The 24,009-nt window shown below is 51.7% G+C and overlaps 2 protein-coding genes across 2 annotated transcripts; one reads left to right on the top strand and one right to left on the bottom strand.

Moving 5' to 3' along the window:
• Positions 1-770: 770 nt before the first annotated feature.
• Positions 771-3,073, bottom strand: TGME49_235690 (hypothetical protein). Its single transcript, XM_002368923.2, has 2 exons — positions 1,922-3,073; positions 771-1,589 (listed from the first exon to the last, which is right to left on the bottom strand). The coding sequence occupies exons 1-2, from the start codon at positions 1,998-2,000 to the stop codon at positions 952-954; spliced, it is 717 nt and encodes a 238-aa protein (XP_002368964.1). The 5' UTR covers positions 2,001-3,073; the 3' UTR covers positions 771-951.
• Positions 3,074-4,700: 1,627 nt separating this feature from the next.
• TGME49_235680 (peptidase M16 inactive domain-containing protein) lies at positions 4,701-23,858 on the top strand. Its single transcript, XM_002368922.2, has 21 exons — positions 4,701-7,831; positions 8,354-8,611; positions 9,720-9,898; positions 10,803-11,053; positions 11,988-12,156; positions 12,813-13,003; positions 13,519-13,742; positions 14,439-14,643; positions 15,202-15,382; positions 16,005-16,151; positions 16,536-16,685; positions 17,211-17,286; positions 17,608-17,845; positions 18,199-18,249; positions 18,684-18,879; positions 20,209-20,268; positions 20,588-20,665; positions 20,924-21,005; positions 21,436-21,539; positions 22,373-22,437; positions 22,754-23,858. The coding sequence occupies exons 1-21, from the start codon at positions 5,815-5,817 to the stop codon at positions 22,908-22,910; spliced, it is 5,079 nt and encodes a 1,692-aa protein (XP_002368963.1). The 5' UTR covers positions 4,701-5,814; the 3' UTR covers positions 22,911-23,858.
• The last annotated feature ends 151 nt before the right edge of the window (positions 23,859-24,009 follow it).

The raw sequence follows: 24,009 nt of genomic DNA, 5'->3' as shown, positions 1-24,009 counted from the left end.
CCTGTAGCGATATCAGCACGTCTTCGGGTTTTCTTTTGCACATTGTGTGAACTACGAGATGCCGATTAAACGCAGTTGATAGGCCACTGACGGATGGATATCTTACCAAGTAGTCGAGAGTCGCCTGTATCAGCAGGATGCCTTCCTTGTGGGCTTGTGGCGATGTACGCAGCCACACACCTTCAAACTACGTGTCTATGTTGGTGATCGCAGAGATCAGAGTGTCACTGGCAATTTTCGGTCGCATCAATCTCTCGAAGAGAACAGTGAGAGGAAACCTGGTGAATATATTTTGTGGGGGTTTAAAAAAGGGGGTTTGATGCTTTCACTTCCAACGAAGGGGTTCGGGGGAATCCCGCCATTCAGCTTCGCTGTGATGTGTAACTTATTTCCTGCATACGCTATTTACGGCAGTCTACAGACTGTTGACGATCCCGCTTCCCCACCACGATGTCAAAGTGCCTCTACCCTGTGTCCGAGTCACCTGACCCATTGCACGCCTACACGTCAGAAATGCGCACTGCAGAGTGCGGAGTTCTCAGCTGATGTAACTTTCTTTCCCTCTGAAGTGTCCAAGGCGAAGTTCGTAACATCCCAATAAGGTTCTGTGAGATTTGGCAAGTTAAGTGCCCCCGATTAGGACAGTTTTCGTGATCACGGCAACTCTAGAGCGTGGCAGAAATGTGTCCTTTCTCTGGACGTCGTAAGACTACCGTTGCGGTAAGGGCTGGGTTGTGCGTGGGGCCGGCAACAAGCCGCTGGGAAAACATGTGGTACACTGCTTATGGGTAACCATGGAGAAGCCAGTAGCTCACTCAGTTTGGAGAGATAACTTTGTTGGGCTCGGTGGGCCGCGAAACGGCAGAGTTGTGCACGGGAGCACTCATCTGCAGCGGCTTCGTCCACCCGCACAAAAGGTTCAAAAGAATTTAAAAAATCGGGTTTGTCCGTTCAGCAACAAATCAATTTCCTCTTTTGAGAGCGAGCCTTGTGTGCTGCAGAGGTCGGGGTTTCTTTTGGTTCCGATGCGGCAACAGCAGGGGTGGGGGGGTCCACTTTTCTCACGGCCTTGCGAATGGCCTCGCCTCCGAAGTTTGGAGCTCCCACTGCGCCTTGATTCTGCGCCGCAAGAGCAGCGTGAAAGCCCTGCGGCATTCCTGCACCTTCGACGCCGTTGAAGAAAGAAAACTCCGGACCGAAGTGGTACTGGAATGCTTGCATGGCGCCGTCGGGTCCTCCAACTGCGTTGGTGTTGGGCATCATGAAGCTGTTTCCGGGGACCATGTTCAGCATGTAGTTCTCACTGGCGCCGACCTGGTAGTGCACAGGCGGCATCTGCACCTTCTGATCGGGGTTCACCATCGGCAGGGAAGCGTACGAGGGAGCCGTGGACGGATCACCGCTGGGCATGTCCTCGAAACCCGAGGCAGCCATCATCGCTCTTTGCGCTCCTTCGGCACCCACCTGAGGATTCCCCACCACGCAATGCTCAAGTTTCGGGTAAACTTGGGGCATAGCCAATGGAGTGACTGCCGGAGACGGGCCGCCGGTCCAGCACGCCATCGTTTGGTGCTTCACGGTACCGTAGACTGCAGGCACAGCAGAGGTCACAAAGCGCAGGACGTTAGTCTAAGTAGGTCGGGTGGCTGGTAGAGCTGGCGGTACTCGTGGGGACTCAAATGCATCTGAGTAGGGGCTTGCTTCAAAAGGTGTACAAGTGACGCACAGAAAAGTGGACGAGTGCGCTCGTCCTTTCAGCGTGAGGTGCCAGCGCTACGGCACAAGAAACCTGCTCGGGAGCAAGTCGGCAAAGATACGAGTTCCCCCCTAAACTTCGAATGCACATTCGCAAACTCAAACGGCAGAACGAGGGAAATCGCCACGGCAAGTGCTCACCACCACCACCACAAGAGATGCTTACTTTGCGCCGACGTGGTTCCATCGGCATACTGCTCCGTAAAGGCGGGGTATGGTGAGGGGTACTGGGATGCAGCTGCCATTTTGAGAAACGCGGGAGTTGCCTGGGAGATTTCTGCAAGAGTACGCCTAGAGAAAACCCTCCAAGTAGCCGGAGAAAAAAGCGTCACAGCCAGCGAAAAGCGGGACTCAAGCAAGACACGCGCTCGTCAGCTGACGACTTGGTTATTGCTCGCGTTTGGTAGCCTCGGCGGGTCAACCGACGCAGAGCTCGAATCCCCGAACAACATACGAAAAACAAATAATGTCTATTGCCCTCAAGAAGTAAACACTAAATCGAGCAGATGCGGAACAACCAGGTGCGCTGCTGCAGCCAAGCCACTGGTCTCGATGGCTTCGTCGTCCGCAGTTCCTGCTTGCGCTAGTCGCGCGCGAGAGCCACTCCGCTCGCGCGCAACCAGTCATAGTAGAAAGCTGGGCTAGACTCGCCCAGAAATCTTCCAAGCAGAGAAGAGCATTGACTCGAAGGTGCTCAGATTGCGGGAACGTGTCGAAGTGTCGATGGGCGGAATCATCACCGGCGAAAAAAGTGGCAGTCATCCTACACAATCCCCGGCAGCCCGTGGCGACGCAGAGTCGTGCGCAGTCACCGGTGACCCGTGTCCGACGTGAAGAAAGACGTCGAAAGTCTGGAAGCGGGGGACCCGCAGTCAGATTGGAAACATGACTCCTGGGGAAAAGAGGTGAATGTTCTAGCCAGAAGGCATGGAACTCATTCTGGATGGGTAGCCTTCAGGAGAAAACCATCTAGGACCGTAAATAGACTTCACTCTCACCCTCGTGTCTTTTTAGTAAAGATGGAGGAACAAATAAGCACGACATTTCCAGACTCAAAAGTCTCCTGCAAGAGTTCCAGGTGTGAAAAATATCAAACCGGAGGAACATGGTTGCTTTCTACTTTTCACGGCACTTTGCCATGCCCATATCGGTTGTTTTTTGCCCGTAGTGGACCACGTTTCCGATGCAATGTGCTAAGGTCACCGTCCACACCAAACTACGTCATATAGTACTGTTGAAAAAAATGCAAGATTTGGGGGGGAGAGAATGGTAGACAGGGGGATAGCACAGTCGTATCGGCAGTCCGGATTTTACGAATGCGAACAGTCTACCTAAGTATAAATTCCAAAGGGCTGGCCTAAACACTCTCCCAGGTGTTTACCGTGGGGGAACTCCGTGGACGTGGGAACTGGATTTTTATTAACTCAACTGCCACCGATGCTTGCCTTGGGTCACCTTCCGACTCAAACTAGCATGTTAATAAAGAGGGGCATCGATGGATATATAGTGAAAAGGCTGGCTGGACAGTACTGGGCAATTCCGATCATCATCGTCGAAAATATCCGTTACGACCAGTCTGCCGTAACTGACAATACACACCAAAGGTTGCATATGAAGAATTTGCCTCGCAAACCACTTCTCTCTCTTTTACTGTTTGCATTGTCTTCTAAAATGGCGATACCTTAGATACACCGCCCTACGCTCGCAGGTATCCTGGCAGCAGCAATTTGCTGGGCGTTTTATTTTATTGGATGACCACGAAATGCGTCTACTAGGAGGTCCAAGTCTCATATAGCGCAGCATAGCGTAGTACGCAAGGCAGCTTGAGCCATTCGCCAATGTACTCCGGAAACAACAACCCTGCCTGACTTTTCCTCACTTATTCTTTTCCTGAAGTGGCTCACACGTGGACGGGCCGAATAATTTTGATCCAACGTTCGTGCCCGGAGCCACCGTTTATCTGCTGGATGTGGCGCTGTACTGGACACCGCTGAAAAAGCCGTCCTGCGGCAGCCATAAGCAACGATGGTGCTAATTAAATGATGCAGACGTCATGCCCTGCGGAAGAAATTACTCACACAATCGCATACATTTTGTCCATTCTACTGAGAGAGACGGCGGCTAGTAGGCCGTGTTGACTGTGTTATACACAAATCTCCTTTTTCCTTGCCCGCACACTTACTGCTTTCGGTGGGCCGCACCTTTCTGCACAGAAGTGTTTCAAGGCAATACACTTGTCGGAAGTCAACCAAAAAGCCACTTGAACCTTCACGGTGGCCATGCTCTCGTGACCCTGACGAGACCTTCCCTAGGCAACTGGGTCCGTCGGATCGCCTGTTCAAGAGCGCCATGCGACCTCGTAGACTGTTGTTCCAGTGATGACAGTCTTTGCTTAACTTGCTTTCACGGCGTCCATTCTATGATGTCTGAGGGCGTTTGTGCTTCAAGTTGCTTCTGCAGGGGCAGCACGGCTGAAAGGAGTGCCTGTTAGGAATTCCGCCATCTGGAAGTTTCTCCTTTTTGCGTCGCTTCGTCTACCGCCTTGTTTGTGTTTCCCTAATTCCCAGAGCTCGTCAAATAACCAGACAACTGTTGCGGCGCATCTCGTGCAGAGGTGGGTTCGCTGTGCCGGTCAACAGCAGCTGACCGCCGGTCTGCTGCAGGGACAAGTAGCAGACAACCCATCAGACACCCCGATACATAACGATAAGAGCATTTGCCGCTCTCCGTCAGCTTCTCTGAGGAGACATTCCGGTGTGCAATTCACTTTACACAAAATGATTCGATGTGGGAGCAAGCCTGTGGTACGTTAGTGTCGTCGCTTGCTTACTCAACTGGCCGCTGAGAGCGCATCTGCGGCCGTTTCTCAACTTGGTTCCCGCGCTGAGCCACCTCCCCATTGTCTGTTCGACGTTCCAGCGTTTTTGAATAGCACATCCTCTACAGCTGGCTTCTCATCGTTGCAAGACTGCTACTGCAGTTCTGTTTTGTCGGACTGTGTACGACACCTTTGGAAACGACTCGCGTTCCCGTTGACGTGACCGTCTGCTGTGCAGCGCTCAGAGGCTGGGTGCCTGCTCGCCGTGTTTCTCGATTAACGAGTTAGCACGTGGTCAGTGTTGCTGAATTTAGTGTCTCGTAATATGATTGGGGGTTTACAGTTCAGTCTGGAAGAAAAACGCAAAAACCTGGTACAGAAAAGGGGAGCTACTGCTGCCGCTATACGGGCGCCGCTCCCCAAATAGCCAGTTTTTCGATTTACCACACCCCCCTTCGAGAACCATCAACTTTTCGATGCGGTGTTGCTGCTCAAGTGCTGGACACATCGACAGAGTTGTGATGAAACCGAGTGAGTGCAAGGTCGCTAACAGTCCAAATACTGTATGTGCCGTGTGCCAACGATTCCCCAAATTACGTGCGTTCCAGTACCCTTTTGGGGCTCTTTTCCTCTCGCATTCTCTGACATGTCTCTTCCATGAAGGCCAGTTTCAGTTGGACATGCTGCAAAATCGGCAAGCGCCTGGGGGCAAGCACCTGGTGAAAAACGCACAGGTCCAGTTCGAGTGTATGGACACCTGGTTGAAACAAGACGTGAGAGTCGAAACGGACGCAGCGCACACAGTCTTCGACTTGTTTCGTGCCAAGTGCTGAATCGAATTCGCCGGTGACTGAAAGTGCTTCTTCTCGACCGCCTCTCTCTGCCACCGAGTGACCTTTTGTGTAAGAATGCATCGCCGGAAGTCGGCAGGAATTCCAAACCTTCCCAAGAACCTGTAAATTCATCGTTTTTGGCGCTCCATGGCATGCCCGTCTGAGGGCGTCTCACCGCTGCTGGACTACCGGTTCAACCTCATTTAGCCGCCGTCTGGTTCCCGTGCGTCTGAATCCACCTCGTTTTTTACCCTGATTATTTTTGTTTCGGTTGATTCCTTGACACAATTACGTTCGTATGGTTCTACTGCACGTCCCACTGATCGGCGTCGTTCTCCACCGGCTTCACTCTTTCGGTTCCCTTCGACTGAAGTTTCTCTGCCGTCTCCGTTTCTACCCTTGCGGACCATGGCACCGCCACCTCGAAATTCCCAGGAAAAATCCAAGAAGGCGGGTGCGGGAGAGTCTTCACGGTCGTCTCGCGGGCACCATTCTCGTCAGAGAAATCGCAGCCACCACGGGTCTTCTCGCCGAACGACTGTGATGGCGGCTCAAGATACTTCTGTTGCTTCTACACGTGGAACAGATGTCCCTGCACAGCCATTGCCACATCCATCTGCACCATCTGACAGAGTACCCCAGACTGGCGATTTGTCTGCGCCTCACGAAGAGCTGACACTTCCTGCTGCGACGCCAACGCAGCATTCCACACCGGCTCACTTTGCGTCAGGCGGAAAAGCATGGCGACGAAGATCCACCGACGCTTCCGCTGGAGAGGAAGATGAAACCGCACACTTGCCTGTGACAAATCAACGGGACGAGCGGGAAAATGGCAGCGCTGATCTCTCGTCCCATACCCAACTGGCGTCCCCCCGGACGCAACATTTAGGTAAGTTGCAGCAGGCAGAGCCCACCCTTGACGGCGAATCTGAACAGCGCCTGCAAGGGGAAGCTTCCTCTCTTCGCCCTGACCCACATCAGAAGAATCACCTCTCCTTCGAGAGCGCCTCAGCCTTGACGGCTTCTGGACTCCCGTACTCTCCGCTTCGCTCGCCCCTCTCCTCTGCAGATCCATCCCTTTCCTTCGACCAGTCCTGCGTGGTAACCCCAGCGACTCCTGCCTCTTCGCTAGTCTGTACACCCGAGCCTGGCCCCCTTTCGACTTCCTGCGGACTCGAATATCTCAGCTACGCTCGCTCTCCGGCGACGTCGGAATCTCCAGCGCCCAGCGGTTCTCCTCACGCCTTCCCAGTCAACGGCGAGACTGCTGAGCCTGCACGTGCAGCAAAGAAAGAGATGACGCGCGATTCCTTGCCAGTGCCTGCAGTGTCTCCTCAGCCGAAGCAGGGAGCAGCAGGCGTGAACCCTCAAGAGGATGTTTCAGAGGCCTTTTCAGCCTCTGGCGATTCCTCAGAGGATCTCCCTGCCGCTGTCGCGATCCCCCCGCTCTGCAGTGAGCCTTGCCTAACCCCCCGCATCCCAAGAGATAAAACGCCAGCACACACAGAGCAACTGGAGACTTCACCTGGGGACGCGAGTTTGGCCGCAAAACTCCCCTCTGTTACTGTCCCTCCCGCTCCTACCGCCGCGTCTGTCTCCTCTCCAACTGGCTCCTCCTGGCTTCCCCCCGGTGTTGCCTCGCCCCCAAGTCTGAACGGAGACGCGTCTGGTGTCTCCTCGCCACGTGGGCTCAACGGAGACGGCTGCGCTGTCTCCTCGCGCCCTTACCGCGCGGCCCTACAGTCTGTCTCGGCTACACCGCTCGCCTTCTGGCCGGCGCTGCGTCTGGGGCGTCTGAGGAATGGACTGGAGTACCGAATTCTTCAGCATGCATTTCCTGCGCACAAGATTGCAGCCCACCTCGTGGTGCATGCAGGCAGCGTTCACGAAGAAGAGAACGAGCAAGGCCTCGCGCATCTGCTGGAGCACTGCGTTTTCCAGGGGACTCGAAAGTTTCCTTCTGCGGCGCAAGTTCGCCGGGAGCTCGGCGCACTCGGCATGTCTTTCGGAGGGGATCTAAACGCATACACCGACTTCCACCACACTGCCTACACACTCCACAGCCCCGTTGAGACACCGAACGTGGTGACTGAGGCACAGGCAGAAGAGCTAAGGGAGGAGAAGAACGAGGAGGAAACCAGCGAAAGGAGTGAGGAGAATAACAAGGAGAAGAACGAGGAAAAGAGCAACTTGGAGAGGTGTTTGGTGCTGTTGAGGGAGCTGGTTTTTGCGCCTCTTCTTGAAGACGGGGAGTCGCTGGAGGCTGAGAGACAGGCAGTGTTGAGTGAGGAGCAGCTTCGGCACTCAGTTCAGTACCGCGTCGAGAAGAAGATGTATGAACATCTCCATGGAGAAAACATATTGGCTCGGCGCTTTCCTATTGGATTGACGGAACAGGTCAAAAAGATGACTGCTGAAGATTTGCGTGAGTTGACCAACGCATGCAAAAGAGAGGGCGGACAGAGACGCGAGGGAAAGGGAAACGAGGAGTGTAGAGGCTGGGAAACGTGGAACCAGTGCGTCATGGGTGTGATGTTTTTTTTAATTTCTTGGGGTGTCTCCGGCTTCCTCGTGCACTCTGCCTTCTCCTTCGACGCGTAGCCGATGCGTGCTTTTCCTGTTTCTTTGAGTTTCCATGATGGTGCCCTTTCCTCATGCGAGGGATTCTTCGCCTGTTTCCAACGTCCACGGCCACTTTTGTCGCCTTCTGCCCCGTATATACACCTAAATATATATATTCATTTATGTATACAGATATGTATATGTATGGCTGTATGTAATTCTCTATATGCGTGCGTGAATCGATGGACGTTTGTCTCTTTTTGGTTCTGCTGGCCGACTCGCGTTCGGCTCGTTGCCTCATTTTTGTCTGCCTTTGAGGTGCCACGGTCTGCAGTCTTGATTACGAGAACGACAGACGCCCCGAATTGCTCTTTTTCGCGCTCAGGACGGTTCAAGCGCCGCTGGTATCGTCCCGCGAACGCTGTGCTTCTCGTCGTCGCCGATGAAGACGCAGACGCGGTCGTCGAGTTGGCGGAGCAGGTGTTTTCGCCTGTCTCTCCAGATGGCGAGTTTCGAGAGGAAGCGAAACAGGAGACCGACAGGGAGACCGAAAAGGAGGCAGTTCTACGTTTCCGTCAGAGAAAAGCGGCACCCCAAGACGCAATTTCGTGGGCAGAAGCAGGCGCCCAACTGGCCAAGCCAGGTAAGGCAAAGGAAGGAAGGACGTGGAGAAAGGAAGAAAAGGCGAAAGGGAGGAGGGCAAGATGAGACACAGGGCGGCGACACCGAGACCCCAAAATACTTGACACACTCTCGAGTATATTAATATAAAGATGTTCATTTATATATATATATATATATATATAAATATGTGTATGTATATATATAAATATATGCATATATATGTGAATGCATGCGTATAAATCTGTATGGTACAGAGATACGAAAGTGAGGTTGAATGGATAGAGGTATCGAGTCGATGAAATGGTTCGCAGCTCAGCAGGGCTACGAGTCTAAGGCAAGACTGAGGAACGACAAAGGGAGATATACGGGGAGTGTGAGGGATACGGGTGAGAGGAAAAAGACGAGATGCGCAGCACATAAGCCTCAAGGACCGAGAAGGAGCAAACGACAGATGAGTTGGTATTTCCGAAAAAGGAAACGCAGGCGAAGACAAGGCGTGAAATCATGCGAGTGCTTGGTGAAGACCTCACTCTACTCATCACCTGTGCCTGTCTTCTTCCAGACCTGTTCCAATCCCTTATTTCTGTCAATTTTAAAAACTCAATATGGCTCACAAACAGCTGTGCAGAATTCATGTCTCTTTGGGGTTTGTCACCGAGGTTCTTTGCTTTCTGTTTTTCCGCCGCTTCCTGTCGTTTTCCTTTTGCCTGAAAAGCCTCTTCGCCGTATTTCCCTGCTTCCTCTTCCGTATGTCTACTCGCTCTCGGCTTTTCTCAGTCTTTCTCCCTTGCGCTTTTTCATTTTCTCAGTGTGTCTCCCCCTCCGTTTCTCTCTCGCTTTTCTCTTCATCGAGCGCCCTGTTGCTTCATCTCTGTAACCTCTCCACGTGGAGCTTCCTCTTCACGGATGTCCTTCGCTTCATCGCTCGTGGTTATTGTTTCCAACGCCTTCGTTATCTTTTTCTGCCTCAGCGTCCTTCTCTTGTTTTTCTCTTTCTGGCTCACCTTCCATTTCGTCTCTTTCTCTCTGCCTCATGTTTCGTTCCTTCTCTCTCTCTCCTCTCTTTCCGGCCTCGTTTTTCGTCCAGTTTCTCGTGTGTGATTGATCTCGTTTTCCCTCTGTTTTAGGCGGTGCGTTGCTGCCTCGCCATCCCGACGTGTACGAGGCACCTTCCCCACGGGAGGCCGTTTTTCAGCATCACCTTCTCAAGGGACTGGTCGTCATCATCGCCGCTAAGGAAGAAATTTCTCCTCTTCGTACGATGCGAGACTTCTTCGTCACTCTCGTAGACACATGCATCTCCTGCGTAAGTATCTCCGGAAAAGCGACATAAATGGTAAAAAACGCAAAGTGAAACCAGGAGCCTGGCTTTCTCTCTCTGTTTAATGAGCCATTTCTTAGGAAGACGACTTTGCGGATACCTGTCTTTTTGATCGGAGGTGTTGAAAAAAGCATTTAGTGTTTGATATACAAAGAGTCTATTAATTTTAAATTTCATTACTAATTTAATTTGGGGATGCCCGCTGTGTTCACCAAATTTCTTTACATCCTTTTAAGAAACGTGAAGCTCAGATTCGCTTTGAAAGCTCAAGAATTTGCAATTCTGTATTTTTCCTAATCAAAGTGTATCATTCATGCGTTGATAAATGGCAAGAATTGAACTTGCGCCGCACGGGCGATATTGCGAGGATCCGTAGATATGTCTCCTGTTTGACCTTCTGTGTATGCGCCTCGTTACTTTGTGCGATACGCTGTGTTCTTCTGTGTCTCGCCTTCGAGTTTTGCCGCTTTTCTGTCCGTCTCTTTCTGTCGCTCATGTTCGGTGTGTTTTCATTGCTTTTCCTGCTTCTTCCCCTTCATGTGTACGTCTTCGGTTGTCCACTTTTATCCCCTCGTTCTGTCCCGTCTCGTTCTCGCGACTTCGCGTTCTCCGTCGCCTGGCGAGGAGAAGGGAGAGGAGGTGTGGTGATGCCCCCCACCCGTCTGGCTGTGGATGCGGAGAAGGCGAAAAAGCTCGAAACCGTGGATGTCAAGCCGGCAGGGCATTCAAGACAACCGTAGAGCGAATGCGCGCCTTAACGGCATTCCACGAAGGCGTCCTTGCATTCCGTGTGGCGCTGGTTCGGTGTAGCTACAGCTCGAGAGGGCGCCACCGCCTCATACGCGTTGCTTCTCGCTTTCCGCCTGTCGGCCTTGGATGCGTTTCCCAGATTTTCCATACGCGCTTGAACGACTCGGAGCTTGCGAGGCGCGATCCGCTTTTCTTGTCGGCGACATGGAATTACTCGAACAGCGCGCGAGAAAATTGCGCGTGGAACACCCTGACCGTCGCAGCAGCCAGCCTGCACTCATGGCCTCTGGCGGTGCAAGAAGCTGTCGAACAAGTCGTCGCCTTGTGCCGATTCGGCGTCGACAGTGCGGAGCTCCGGTGGGCCGTCAAAAGTCTCCGCAAAAGCTACAGGTAAACGCGCGTGGAAACGAATACGCGAACGGACGCAAGGCAGTGCTCGGGGAACTTCAAGTACATAATTCTTCAGTTGTGTGTTTTTGCTTGTGTGAGGAGTTGTTTTTGGCCAGTCATTGTCTGTGTCTCGTACCGGGAATCCCCGTCAGTCTTCTAGCTCCTGGCATGGCTCTGTTTATTCGATTTGAGTTCTAGCCCTGTGAAGACATGAGGTCATCGAATTCAACAAGGAGGAGCCGAGAAGGCAGCGAAACAAAACTCGCTGCAAATCGGTTCGGAAGGAGTTGAAAACATCTAACTGACAGGGGCAGAGGCGGTCGACGGAGACGCTTTCGCTGTTGCTCCTCTCTTGTTGCAATCCTTCTATTCACGCCTCTGTCTCAGTCTCTCCTTCTTTGTGCTTCTCAGCTATATAGCTATATAGATCTATCTACCTTTACTCGCCTCTCCGTATTTGTGTATCTTCTTCGCAATAGCTTCATCTTTGTTCAGAGAGATCCACCTTTGTCTCTACCTATATCCTGCTCCATACCTTTTCCAGTACATCTATGCAGTTATGTATACAAATATATATATATGTATATATATATATATATATGCATATAGGTGTGGCTGTGTATCTCTGTTTCGCTTGTCTGATACTGGTTGTGTGAGACTGGATGTTCTGTCCGTGGGTGAGAATAAATCAAGAAGCTTCTTCGTTTTCTCATTTTCCTCTTTTTGTCGGCGCCACGGCCAGACACACCTGCGGGGGTCGTTCTTGCTCTTGCTCTCAGGAGACCTTCTTGTTTCCTTTCTTGATCGTTCGCTTGATCGCTTCCTTTCCAGGTTTCTTCGTCGTTCTCAGCTTACTCGTTTGTTCCTTAGTCTCTGTTGTTTGAATCATTTTCAGCAGTTTCTGCAGATGTTTTTTCTTTTCCATTTCCGACAGAGACAGCATGGCGCAGCAAGACTGTCAGGACGGAGAGTCGCTGCTCGAGGAGATCGTCGAAACTCTGACAACAGGCTGCATTTTCACCTCCCGGAAACAGGAATTCGAAGCGTTTGAATCGCTCGCAGAATTCATTACTCCCGAGGTCGTCCAGGCGAGGTGTCAAGAGGTAAAAAACGAGTTTCCATCCTTTCGCTGCGCCCTCCTTCTCGGTTGCATTCTCCCTTCTTCTGTCGCTCTGCATGGCTGCGGTAGAATGACTTTGACTTCTTTCTCTGATGGCGGTTTTATTGCTGGATATATTCCCTCTGTGCTTCTGAGCACTTCTTGGCACCGAATCGAAGAATCGACTTTTTCCGTTCAAGGATATTCAGAGACATCTGAGGGCGAGACACTGGGGTGTGTCGATTTCTTGGACCGGTCGAGTTTTCGTTTTTTCTCTCAAGAACCTTTTCTTGTCTGCCAGATGGCCTTTTCCATTCCATGCGGTGTGGGGTTGGTGTCCATGTTTCTTTCCTTCCGTTGCTCGTTGAGAGCGTGTAAACGTTGCTTGTCTTTCGGTTTTTTCTCTGCGATTTTCTTTTGTCTGCGTCGTGTCATTCTGCCACACTGGTGCGTTCTTTGAGGGATGCACGCAGAAACCATCAGCCGCCCGTAGAAGGCATGTAGACGACAGCCTGCCGGGAGCTCGCTGCTTTGGGGTCTCCTGTCTCCTGCGTTTTTCGCGCCGCGCTTCGGTGCGTCTTGGCGTACCAGGTGGGATGGCGAAGCGAGCGGTTTTCTGCGTTTTCTCGATTCGTTCGCGGATGCGCCCCGCGGTTTCAGGTTTTTTACCATATTCTGCACTTCTTCGACGAGTACCGAGGCTCCGCCGAGACGCCGCGCGCGTCGCTCTTCGTCTACGGGCCGACGCATGAGCGTTTCGACGAAGACCTTTCGCTTCGCTTCCTCTCGCCGCTCTGCACGCAGTCACCTCTCGTCTCGCGGGGGAACAGCGACCTGGTGCCGCAGAGCTCGTACGCGAGAAGAAGAGAGGGAAGAAATAGAGCCAGGAACGGAATGAAGAAGAGTGACGGAAGGAGGGAGAAGAGAGAAGAAGAAGAAGCGAGAAGAGGAAGAGAGAAGCAGAAGAGAGAAGAAGAACAACTGCGAGGGGGGGAAGACGATGATGACAGAGAAGAATGAGCACAAGTCAGGGAGGAGGTCGTGATCGAAAGTGAAGAGGGGAGGAATTCCAACGCAGAAGCCGGCTCACACGAAGGGGAAAGAGAGGAAGTACGTACGACGGGACCGTGGAGGAAAGCGAAGACGAGAAAAGGGGAATTGAGGAAAAGGACTAGAGAGAAGAATTTCCAAGGTGTGTATGTTTGACACACTTTTATCATTGCAGCGACCAAGGTTCCACTTTTATTACTCGACGCGTCGAGCTACAAGAGAAGCGCAGGTTGCTGAAGTCCCTTTGTTCGCGTTTCTCGTCTGCATGCAGAGCGACAGCGGCATGTCGTCCGCGTTCTTTTGATGGCATGCGCAGGTTGCCCTTCGGCCGCCGAGTCACACGGACAGTGTCGCACTCAACTTGTTTGGTTCTTCCTGGCGGGGAAGGATCTGAGGACGAGGCTGAGAATTTCTCAGAGAATGCTGCGTTTGCCGTCACGGCCGAGGAAGTGGAAACTGCCATCGCAAAGGCGCTGGCACACCAGCCTGCACCCGCTTCCTTTCATCTTCCGGACGCGCTTCTCGACAGAGAAAAACTGGGTACCGCTCCCCACACAGAGAAGGAACATGGTGGCGAGACGGCGCCTTCGATGCACGCCTGACAAGAGGCAGTCGCGAATATAAACGCGAGTCTCCGTGTGACTGGGTGAAGGCGTTCGGTTCTCTCCGTTTGGCAGTTGATACAGCTCTCTGGGGTGGTTGAAGCGCCTCCCTCGCAGTCAAGGTCTCTTGACCTCTCTCTGCAAGTGTACAGAGATTTATTCAGCTCTCCTGGATACGCTTGTCGCACGCATACCCCGACGTATCACCGGCAAAAGCTGTTCAAGAGATTCAAATGTGTGCAGACATGTACAGGTTTTTTCGCCATCTGCACCTCCACATCTATATTTATAAAGATATAGATCTTGATGGACGCGTTGGGGGGCTCTGCATACATGAATGAAATGTTCTGTTCCGTCTTATATGAAAGACCCATGATTCTCCACGAACACTCACAGTGAATGGGAAGTCACTCATAGACTGACACCGCCCTCTATCTACACATAAAAGTATATATATATGTATATATATATATATGTATATCTATATATCTATATATATATATGTATATATATGTATATGTATATATATATATATATATCTATATATATATGTATATATATGTATATATATATATATATATATGCATGTTAGTTTGTACATTTCCATGACACGTCTACGTTTGTCATTTGTCAGATGCTTCCCTGGCGGAGAATCCGCCGAAGTTCATTCCGCCGTTGATGAGAAATCGGTTGAAATTGCACGGACCGAGCGCCGAGGAGGTGCGTTACAGGTTTTCAGAGACGGACGGATTTCTGGACGAAGAGACAGAAATTCAGTTTTGGAGATTCGAGAACGGCGCGAGCGTGAATGCAAAGTCGACCAACTTCGAGCCCAGTCGGTGAGACCCAAAAGAAGGAAGAAGGAAGAAGAAAGCGGAACGAGAGAGGGAAAAAGAATAAAAGAGGGAAGAGAGAGAGGGAACACAGAAGGGAATGCCGAAGAGAGACGAAGGAAAGAGTGGAACTATGAAGGGAGGAGAGAGAAGAGTGAAAGAACAGGAAAACGGGAGGAAGGGAGAAGAGACAACAGAGAAGCACCGAGAGGACAGGCGACTCAAGAGGAGGAGAAGGCCAGCTGAAAGCGGCACAGAAGAAGACAGCAGCTAAAACGAGAAAGGCCCATTTGGAGAGGAAATGCACATAAAGGAGAGACGCAGAGAAAGATCGTCAGGGAAAGGAAGAACGCGAGAAAGAAAAAGAGCAAAGCGTTTTAACCGATTGGTCTTGCTCTCCCCGCAACCTGTCTCTTCTCTTTTGTCTTTTGTCTTTTCGTGCCGTTGCCTTTTGCTCTCTTTTCGTCTCCCTCTTCCTCTTCTCTCGTCTTTTTTCCAACAGTGCAACTGCGTCCCCTGACGACTGGGATTTCGCATTTCCTCCCACTGGTTTTCCGCTTGCAGATGCCAAGTTCGTCTGTTTTTCTTTGGAGGCGAACTGATGGCCCAGGGAGACGAGCGACAGCTGCTGGACCTGGGCATTCGAACGCTCATGGACGGAGGACTCGCGGGACATCTGCAGAAGAACGTCGACAAACTTTGCGCTCTCTGGGGAATCTACGTCTCCGCACACGTTGAACCAGAGGTGAGACAACGCGCGAGCAGGAAAGCCAGCCTAGAGAACGGAGGAAACGAGAAAGCGGCTCTTCAACAGCGAAACACAGTTTCACGGCGTGAGATTGTCAAGAAAGACGAAAAAAGGCAAATATTATACATATATGTGTATGTATATGCATTTCCGTATATATACATATATATATATATATGTATATATTTGTAAATTTTAGTTTATATAAATAAATATATATATATATATATATATACGTAGATACTTATATATATACATAAAGAGATTTAGCGAGAGATGAAGAGAAAACGAGAGGTGGGGAGAGATATTGAACTCGGAGGCATATATATATATATATATATATATATATATATATATATGAGTGCAGAATCAATGGGAGAGAAGGGGGGAGAAAGCGCCGAAAAGAGGGAGAAGGGGAATGAACAAGGGGGCGGGAGAGAAGAAGGGTGATGGCATGGAAATCGGTACAGGAGAAACGAGAAGGAATATCGAGGAAGTAGCGGGTGCGTTGGAGTCGGATCGCTTTTACGCGTTTCTGGAATCCTTTTTCGGACAGGCAGGCGCCGCGTTTGAAAAAATGACGCCGGCCTCGTTTTTTCCTCTTTCCTTCTTTTTTCAGGGTGTGTCCTTGACGGTGACTTTCGACACCGCGCAAGAAGAGGCGTGTGATCACGCCTTCGAGTTGATTCACAGCTACTTGGAGTACCCAGCCTGGAGTGAAGACGTTTTTGAACGCCAAAAGCAATTCATGAAAACGAGCTACGAGGTAATTGAGCAACCGTCGCAGAGGCCCCCTTTCTGGTTGCAGCTGCGTCTCTCCTCTCCTGATGTATCGACCTCTCAGCATCGAGTCTGTCTTTGCATTTCCAAAAGAGTCAGTGCCTCTTGCCTCCCCTCTATTTGCGTCTATCTGTCTATCGGCATGTATCGACATCTACCGAGTATATCGATCTACCTATCTACCTCTCTGTTTATCTGTCCATCTGTCTCTCTTTATCTATCTACGTCTATCTACATCTGCCTACATCTATGTGTCTAGCTATCGTCCTATGTGTATCTCTCTGCTTTGAAATGTCTCTCTTTATGTAGGCGGCGGTTTATACATGCCATTTTTTGTCGCCTTCGTTTGCGTGTGTCTCCTCCTTTTCAGATGTCCCTGTCGAGTCTGGATTTCGTTGCTTCTGTCGCGCTGACGTATCAACTGTATCCCGGCGACCGTCGCTGGGTGCCGGCGAACTCGTCGCAGCTGGACTCGTACACGCTGGAGCAAGCGCGGGCGGCTGTGGAGCGCCAGCTGCAGGTGCGAGAGAAGAAAAAAGAAATGCGGGAGGAATGAGGAAGGCGCGCGCGGTGGAGCGGGCAAGAGATAGGCGAGAAGGTCGGGAGACGGCTGCAAGGCCTGTAAAGTAGAAATGCATTCAAACGAAATGAGCAGAAGGAGGGGAAGCAGAAGAAAAGGAACCAGGGGAACAAGGTGAAGAGAGAGGAGGAAGAGGCCGCAGGAGGAGATGAAAAGGAGGTGAAGGAACGAGGAAACTCAGAAGGAGATGAAAAGGAAGCCAGCGGGAAGAGACGAACGACAAAGGAGGAAACGGAGATGAAGAAGGAAAGACAGATGAGGGTAACGAAGAGGGAGAGACGAAGGAGAAGAGGTGGAGGAGGACACTGCGAAGATCGAGAAGACGGAACTCCAAGGGAAGAGAAGGCAGAGCAAGTCCGGAAGTATTTTCGAATGGAGGAGAACCAAGGATTGTGTAGAGAGGCGAGTTTCAAGGACCGTGGTTCATGGCATTTGTTTCAATGTTTTTCGTATGTTTCTTCGCAGCCTCACCTCTTGGAGGTTTGCGTTGTGGGAGAGTTCAAGGTGGACGAACTCAAGCGGGTAGTCACGCGATATATCGGTGAGAGGGCAAAGTCGACCTTCGATTGAGCCGCGCAGTAGCCGCGACGCTGCGCGCCTCATGACGAACAAGAGTTTCACAGATCTCTTCATGTGATGGAAACCGATTCACTGCTGATGGAGAACTGAGAACTGAGAGACTTCGTTTCGCGCCAGAGAGGAAGGCCTGTCCGTAGCCGGAGAAATGTCTCTGAAAATCGCTTCAAAGGCGGGTGCTCCCCCAGCACCCTTTCACTTTGATCGCCGGCGTTCTGGCCTCTGGTATGTTCGCTTGCTTTTGCGTCGACGCATGCGCGTCTGTTTTTGCTGTGGATTTCTCCAGGAAGTCTGAAGGCGAAGCTCCCGGTCGACGCGGCGTCTCGAGCGCAGTTCGAGGACGGAAGCGTTCCAGACATCTCGCCGATTATCCCCTTCAAGAGGAGCAAGTTCGTCGCACCCTTCCTCGAGGAGAAGCAGCAGGCAGAGCGATGCGCCGTGACTGTGGCCCTTCCAGGCTTTGGACGATACGACTTCGAGAAGAAGGGAGACCAAGCGAGCTTCCAAGCAAGTCCCAGCTACCGGTAAAGACAAGAGGAGAAGGCGACAAGTCGAGAGAAGGACTGCGAGAGACTGAGGACGAGAGACAGCGGGACGGCGAAAAAAACGGAGGGCGCAGGTCGCCGAGGCGCGACAGCCCAGGAAAAGAAGAAGTGTACCCTGCTTCTGTAAAAAACAGAGAAACAAGAAGAGCGGGAAACAAGAACGGCTGGCTGGGGGAGGGGACAGGAAAGGTGAAGGCGGGAGGAAAAACAGCGGAGGGAGAGAACGTCGTCTTGGCGCAGAAGAAGACAAACTAAAGATGGTTTTGTCTGCTCCTACTGAAGAGTCGAGAGAGCCGGCGTCCATGTGACGTGCCCATGAACTTTGTTTGTAGGTTCCGAGTTTGGAGGTTCATCGAAGAAATCATCAACAATCGCCTTCATGAGTAAGCGTTCATTCACCCGCCGGATGTATGTGTCTCTGTTCTTTTCTGCATGGCTCGTTCTCTTCTTATCTCTTCTTTTCCTCACCGTCTCTCCTGTTTGTCTCGCGTCTCGTCTCCCTCCTTTCTTTTCTCGCTTTCCTTCTCTCTCGTCTCAACTGTCGCATCTCGTGTATCTCATCGACTTCACCTTACTTCCACGGAGGACGCTGGAAACTTCAAAAATGCAGGGAATGCGATTCGAATTCTTCTCTGTGTTTCGGAAGCTTCCCAGTGATGACAGCCCGCCCTCACTCTCGCGGAGTTGCTGCGACGTTCCCCCGCAGTGTGTATTGTCATTCTTTCGTCCTTCTAGCGCTTCACCAGTGCCGTTTCACCGTTGTCCCCCCTTCGCTCTCCATTCACTTTTCTCTGGCTTTCTCATGACGTTTCTGCAGTGAAATGCGCGAGAAGAGACAACTCGGCTACTCCTTCTCCTGTCACGCAGCCGCACTGGAGTTTCAGGACGTCGGATTTCTTCTCTTCGCTGCGACGCCTCTTCCGGCCTTCGCTGCGAAGGCTTGGGATGCTCTTTGCGCGGTTATTCGGTCGCTCTGCACCACGAATCCCCCGAGCAAAGACGAGTATCTGGCGGTACGTCGCTGTACTGTGGAGCCGAAGAAGGAGAAGAAGAAAGGAAACGAAGAAACGAAGGAGAACGGCGGGGACAGCAGCGATGGAGAATTCGATACAGTCCAGCAAAGCAAGGGAAGCAAGAAGACGAAAGGAAGAAGGAAGAAAGGAGAGAGAAAAGAGAAATAGAGGGCCTGGCGTACACAGCCGATGGAGAAGGAAGGAAAAGAAGCAGAGTGAGCAAACGAAGGAGACGAGAGGACAGAGGGAGTGAGTGGAGGCGACGCAGATCCACACACACACACACACACACAACGGGAACGAGCGGCAAAAGGACAATGGGAGAGGAAGCAAAAGGAGGGAGATACGGTGTGCGAAAGCACGAAACGCGTGACATCGATGACTCACGCGTATCGCGAACCGAAAGGACTTTTGGAGTCTTTCGCTCTACGGGCCTTTCGAAGCATCTTCGGCGAGCCGGGAGAGCAAAGGTCAAGGTTTTGGTTTGTGCGTTTCTCCCGTTACGAAGAGAGGCGTTTTCGAATCTCACATCGTTGGTGTTTCGAGACGCCCGATGACTCTCTCGGTTGACCGTCCGGTGGTTTGGCTTCTTGGCGCGAGCAAGGGATTCCTGCAAGCGGCACAAGGCGACAGAGTGTGTGGTATGGGAGCGAAAGGGGGGGAGGTACGCGGCGAGACGTCAAAGCCAGTCTCTGCAGAGTTCGCGAGTGAGGCTTCGGTTACTTGTCGACAGGTCGCTGGGTTGTGTGAGCTCCGTACGCGCTATAGACCTTTGACGGCGGATGGCGCTTCTCTTTTTCAGAGAAAAAAAGGTTTTTTGAGAGATGAAGCAACGTGCATGCGTCAAGCCGGCCTTTTTGTCTCGACTCGCAGGCAGTGAAAACGGTGTTTTCTTCCTTCGGTCAGGAATTTGAGGGAGATCGCAGCGGCATCACGCCTTGGGAGCGCGGCCGCCTGCGCCAGGAGAGTCGAGACTGGGACTTGACTTCTGCGTTCGTGAAATGTATCTTTCAAATTCCAAGTGCTCGTCAGGCACTCGTCTGCTTCTTTCTGGACGGCCGCTGAGCCGCGGGTGGATCGCGCCCGTGGCGAGGGAAGTTCAGAGAAAGAAGAGAGGCATGACAAGAAAAGAGAGGAGAATTTGGGGAGGGAGAGGAGAGATGGGGAGGGAGAGGAGAAGGAGGAACGGAGAGAGGGAAGGACGACAGAGAAGTGGAGGCTACACGAAGAGAGAGGAGCCATGACAGAGAAGGAAAAACTCGGGACTGTTCCTAGGTGGTTGGTCTCAGTCATGTCTTTGACTCTTGCCTTCTCTTGCGACTCTTGCAGGCGAAGCAGGTTGTGACATCAGGCTTCAGCACCAGCTTCAAAACCAACGAGTATTGGATGGTCAGTCATATGTTTTTCCTCTGCCGTGTCGTTTTTTGGTTTTTCCTCTTCGGCGCATGGCTTTGCTTTTCCTCCGCGGATCCCGAGTCGCGTCTCGAGCGTTCGCTTCGCTTTTCGCTGGGCGTCCTCTCTGCCCGCTCTGCGTTCCTGTTTCTTCTCGGTTCTCGTCTCTCACATGTACTCTCTCTGGGTCCTTTTCGCTCTCTTCTCGCCCTGCTCTCTTTTCTCTGGGCGTCCTCTTTCGCGTCGCAGCTGCCTGTTTGTCTCTCTCTCTCTCTGTCTGCCATGTCGTGCCGTTGACGGCTTTCCTTCAACGCAGGCTCTGCTCTTCGGACTCCAGCTGCCGACGTCTCCAAAGGACCTGGACTCTATCAAGCGAATTCCGGAGTTCTACGAGGTGAGGCAAGCCGCAGAAAACAGAACCGCGCAGCACCCAGCGACGCGCATACACAAAAACAACTGGGGGAAGAAAGAGTGAGCCGTCCACTCGAAGGGTGTATGGGGAGATGGACAGCCAGCGGCCGACCCGGCGTCCTGGACGGTGGAGCCAGAGAGAGACGTGGACAGCGCGGCTCATCTTCAGGCTTGTGTATTGCTTCACTTCTGCTACTTTCTCCCTTCCTGTTGCGACCTGTTTGTGGCTCGCGTTCCTCAGAGAGTGTCTCCGGTCGATATCTTCGAAGTCATGCGAGCGACGCTCTTCGCCTCTCCGATGATCAGCTGCATTGCCATTTCCGGTAAGAACGAGGAACAGAAAAGAGGATCACACGGACACAAGAGAAAAGAGAGAAGATCGTGAAGGAGAGAAAGGCGCAGGTAAGGGATCGCAGAGCACAGAGGACCCAAATCGGGGGGAAGTCACAAGAGCCGATGAAGACGCGACAAGAGTGATGTGAAGTCGCTGATTCGCAACGCCTTAGAGGAGAGGCTGCATGAACCGAAGCGAACGTCGAGAGCGCCCGAGACAGATTCGATGCACACACTCGATCACTCCGTTCTCTGTTTTGTGTCTGTCTCTCCTTTCTCTTCTGTCTGGATCTCGCTCTTTGCCTGCTCTTGCCGCAGGACCCCCGTGTGCCCTGCCGCCTTTCTCTGTCCCATGTCCCCTTGGTTCTTGCCGTTTTCTCCATGTTACGTCGCTTTGTTTTTCCTGTCACTGCGTCGCAGGGCCGCGGGAGATAAAAGGACTTCCGTCCAGAGTCGAGAGCGCAGTGGAAGCGAAACTCACCAGGCAGCTGCTGGCAAGGAGTGAAACCTCCCCACCTCTTCCGGTGAAGCTCAGCGTTAGAGTTTCCGCAAGAAACGTTTTCATTCTTCGATGCGGCAACTCCAGTGGCTTTTCTTCTCTCGCGTTCCACTCGCGTCTCCTCGCCGTCTCCGTCGTCGACCTTTGTCGCTCTTATAATGCAGGCGTTTCACAGAGACTAGATCTGCGTATCCCTGACTCCACATCGTCCCCGCGCGTTTTTATATCTGTTGGTATCTGTACTCTGTGGAGGTCTGTACTTTCACTGGCTGTAAACGTCTCCCTACCTGACAGTCTTCTTTCGGTCTGCTACGATGTATATATATATATATATATATATATATATATATATATATGTATATATGTATGCATGCCTGAATGTATATGTACATTTATGGGGAGCTGTTTGGGTTCTCGACCTGGCTGGGTGTCTGTCTGGATGTGGGGTGGGAAGGACGAATGTTTTTTTGTGCGAGATGTGCAGATAGAAAAAAGGATGCCAACGCACTGCGAGGCTTCTGTCGAGGCAGCAGAGCCACAGTCCCTCATTATGTCTCTGGATGCATAGAGTGGAGACGACATGCGTAGACATGTTTCTGTGCTTGTTTTGGTGGAGTTTACATTCAGACAGGGAGGGTGGAAACATGTATCTGGACAACTGGATGAAGCGTCATGTGCACACACATGCATATATGTATATGTACATACATAGAAATACTTGTACATATATATATATATATATATATATATATGTATATGCGGGTGGACGTCTCTGGCTTGTTGTGTGTTTTTTTCGGAGGAACGGACGTTGATGTTTTTCTTCTCTGCATGCGCGAACTCGTTTCTGTGTGTGTGCAGTGGGAGGATACGCAACCGTGGGAAGAAGACCTTGGAGTTGACGCCGAGTGGGACGCGATTTCCAGGCAAGAAAAAAAAAAGAAGCAGAAAAGGGAGGGACAGAGAAAATCACACCTGCGCAGAGGAAGACGCGAGTCGCGATTCGAGTGGAAAGCGAGATCACACTGCTTCGCTGGACACAGTCGATGCGATACCTCGTGACCCGGTTCAAAGGCCATACGCGAAACGAGAGAAGAGACATGCTGAAGAGACGCACAGGCGCGAAGTATTCTGGAACAAGGTCGGCGCCTTCCCCAGTTTTGACTGGGCTCCTGCGCAGCTCGAAATGGCGTTGCCTTCTCTGTCGCTGTTGCTTTTCTCTCCACCTTCACATGTCTGCAGACGTGGAGTGCTCGGCAGCGGTTCTCGCCTGTTTTCTCCGGCGTCCGTCGTCCAGCGGCTTTCTCGCCTTCTGAATAAAAAGGAGTCGTTGCTGCTGCTCAGCTCCCTTGCGGCGCTCGGCGCTCTCATTTGGCTCTCGCGGCTTCGCCAGCGCTAGGCGCGCCTGGCAGTTCTTATCGAAGTAGAAAGAGTGAAGAAAAGAGTTGCTTCTCAGCCTCAGCAGCTGTGCGGGAGGAAGGCGTCGCGCATGAGCACACGAGGAAGATTGAGTCGCTGCGAAGCAGAACGCCGAAGTCGAGACCTGCTGCAGGGTGCGGTGGTGCAAGGCCTGGCGTCGCGAGCGAGGAAGCCGACGGCGCGCGGTTGCTGCTACGAGTGAAGAGAGGAGAAGCAGAAGCTCGCGAACTGGCAGGAGATCCTGGGCAGGAAAGGAACAGAGAAACGGAGAGAGAACGGGAACTGTCTGTGGGTGGCCAGGCTTCGACGTAGAGCAAAGTGTCTGGAACGCAGAAGACGGAAACGAGACAAGAAAGTTGTATCTGGGTCAGCCTGTGCGTTTCCATATTCGAGTTCCCCATTTTCTGTCAGCAAATGCATGCGCAGCGGGTGAACCTCGCCACTCCTGTTTTTTCCGCTCCCTGCAAAGATCCGCTTTTTGACGATCGCTTACCTGTAAAGCCGTCTGTATGTCACCCGTTCCATACGTCTCAGACTGTCTCCGTTTCCTGAGAGTCTTTCGTTCTGTGCGTCGTTCTTCTGTGGAGACGTACTGTCGGTCTCCTGTCTCGCAACACCCTGTCGGTCAAACTACATCTCATTTCATCTGTCTTCCTATCCCTGTAGGTCTTCCAAGATCTTCACATTATATATGTTTACCGGCATGTTGATATAAATATTTATATATATATGTACATGTACATGTGTGTATGTGTGTGTGTATACGTGTGTATGTATGTACAGCCATCGTTGGATATATAGTGACCTGGATGACTTGGACATTTCTTGTGGTTCTGCATCTGTGGCTATTTGTCCCTTGTGTGAGCTACGCGAGTGAGGTGAAACGTTTCAGAGAACTTTTTGGACTCACGTCAAACCGATAGCCAGCCTTCCAGGTTCTTCGTCTCATCCATTTTATCCAGATGTACATGCATCACACAACCACCCCTGTATGCATTGTTGTGTGTCGATACGAATCCACATATCTTCATGCATATATACATAGATATAGGCATAGACCCGTACGCATTTGTACCTAC

Source organism: Toxoplasma gondii, chromosome X (assembly GCF_000006565.2).
Source record: "Toxoplasma gondii ME49 chromosome X, whole genome shotgun sequence".
NCBI classification, from domain to species: Eukaryota; Apicomplexa; class Conoidasida; order Eucoccidiorida; family Sarcocystidae; genus Toxoplasma; species Toxoplasma gondii.
The sequence above is the reverse complement of the archived record's forward strand: the minus strand, read 5'-3'. Positions and strand labels throughout refer to the sequence as shown.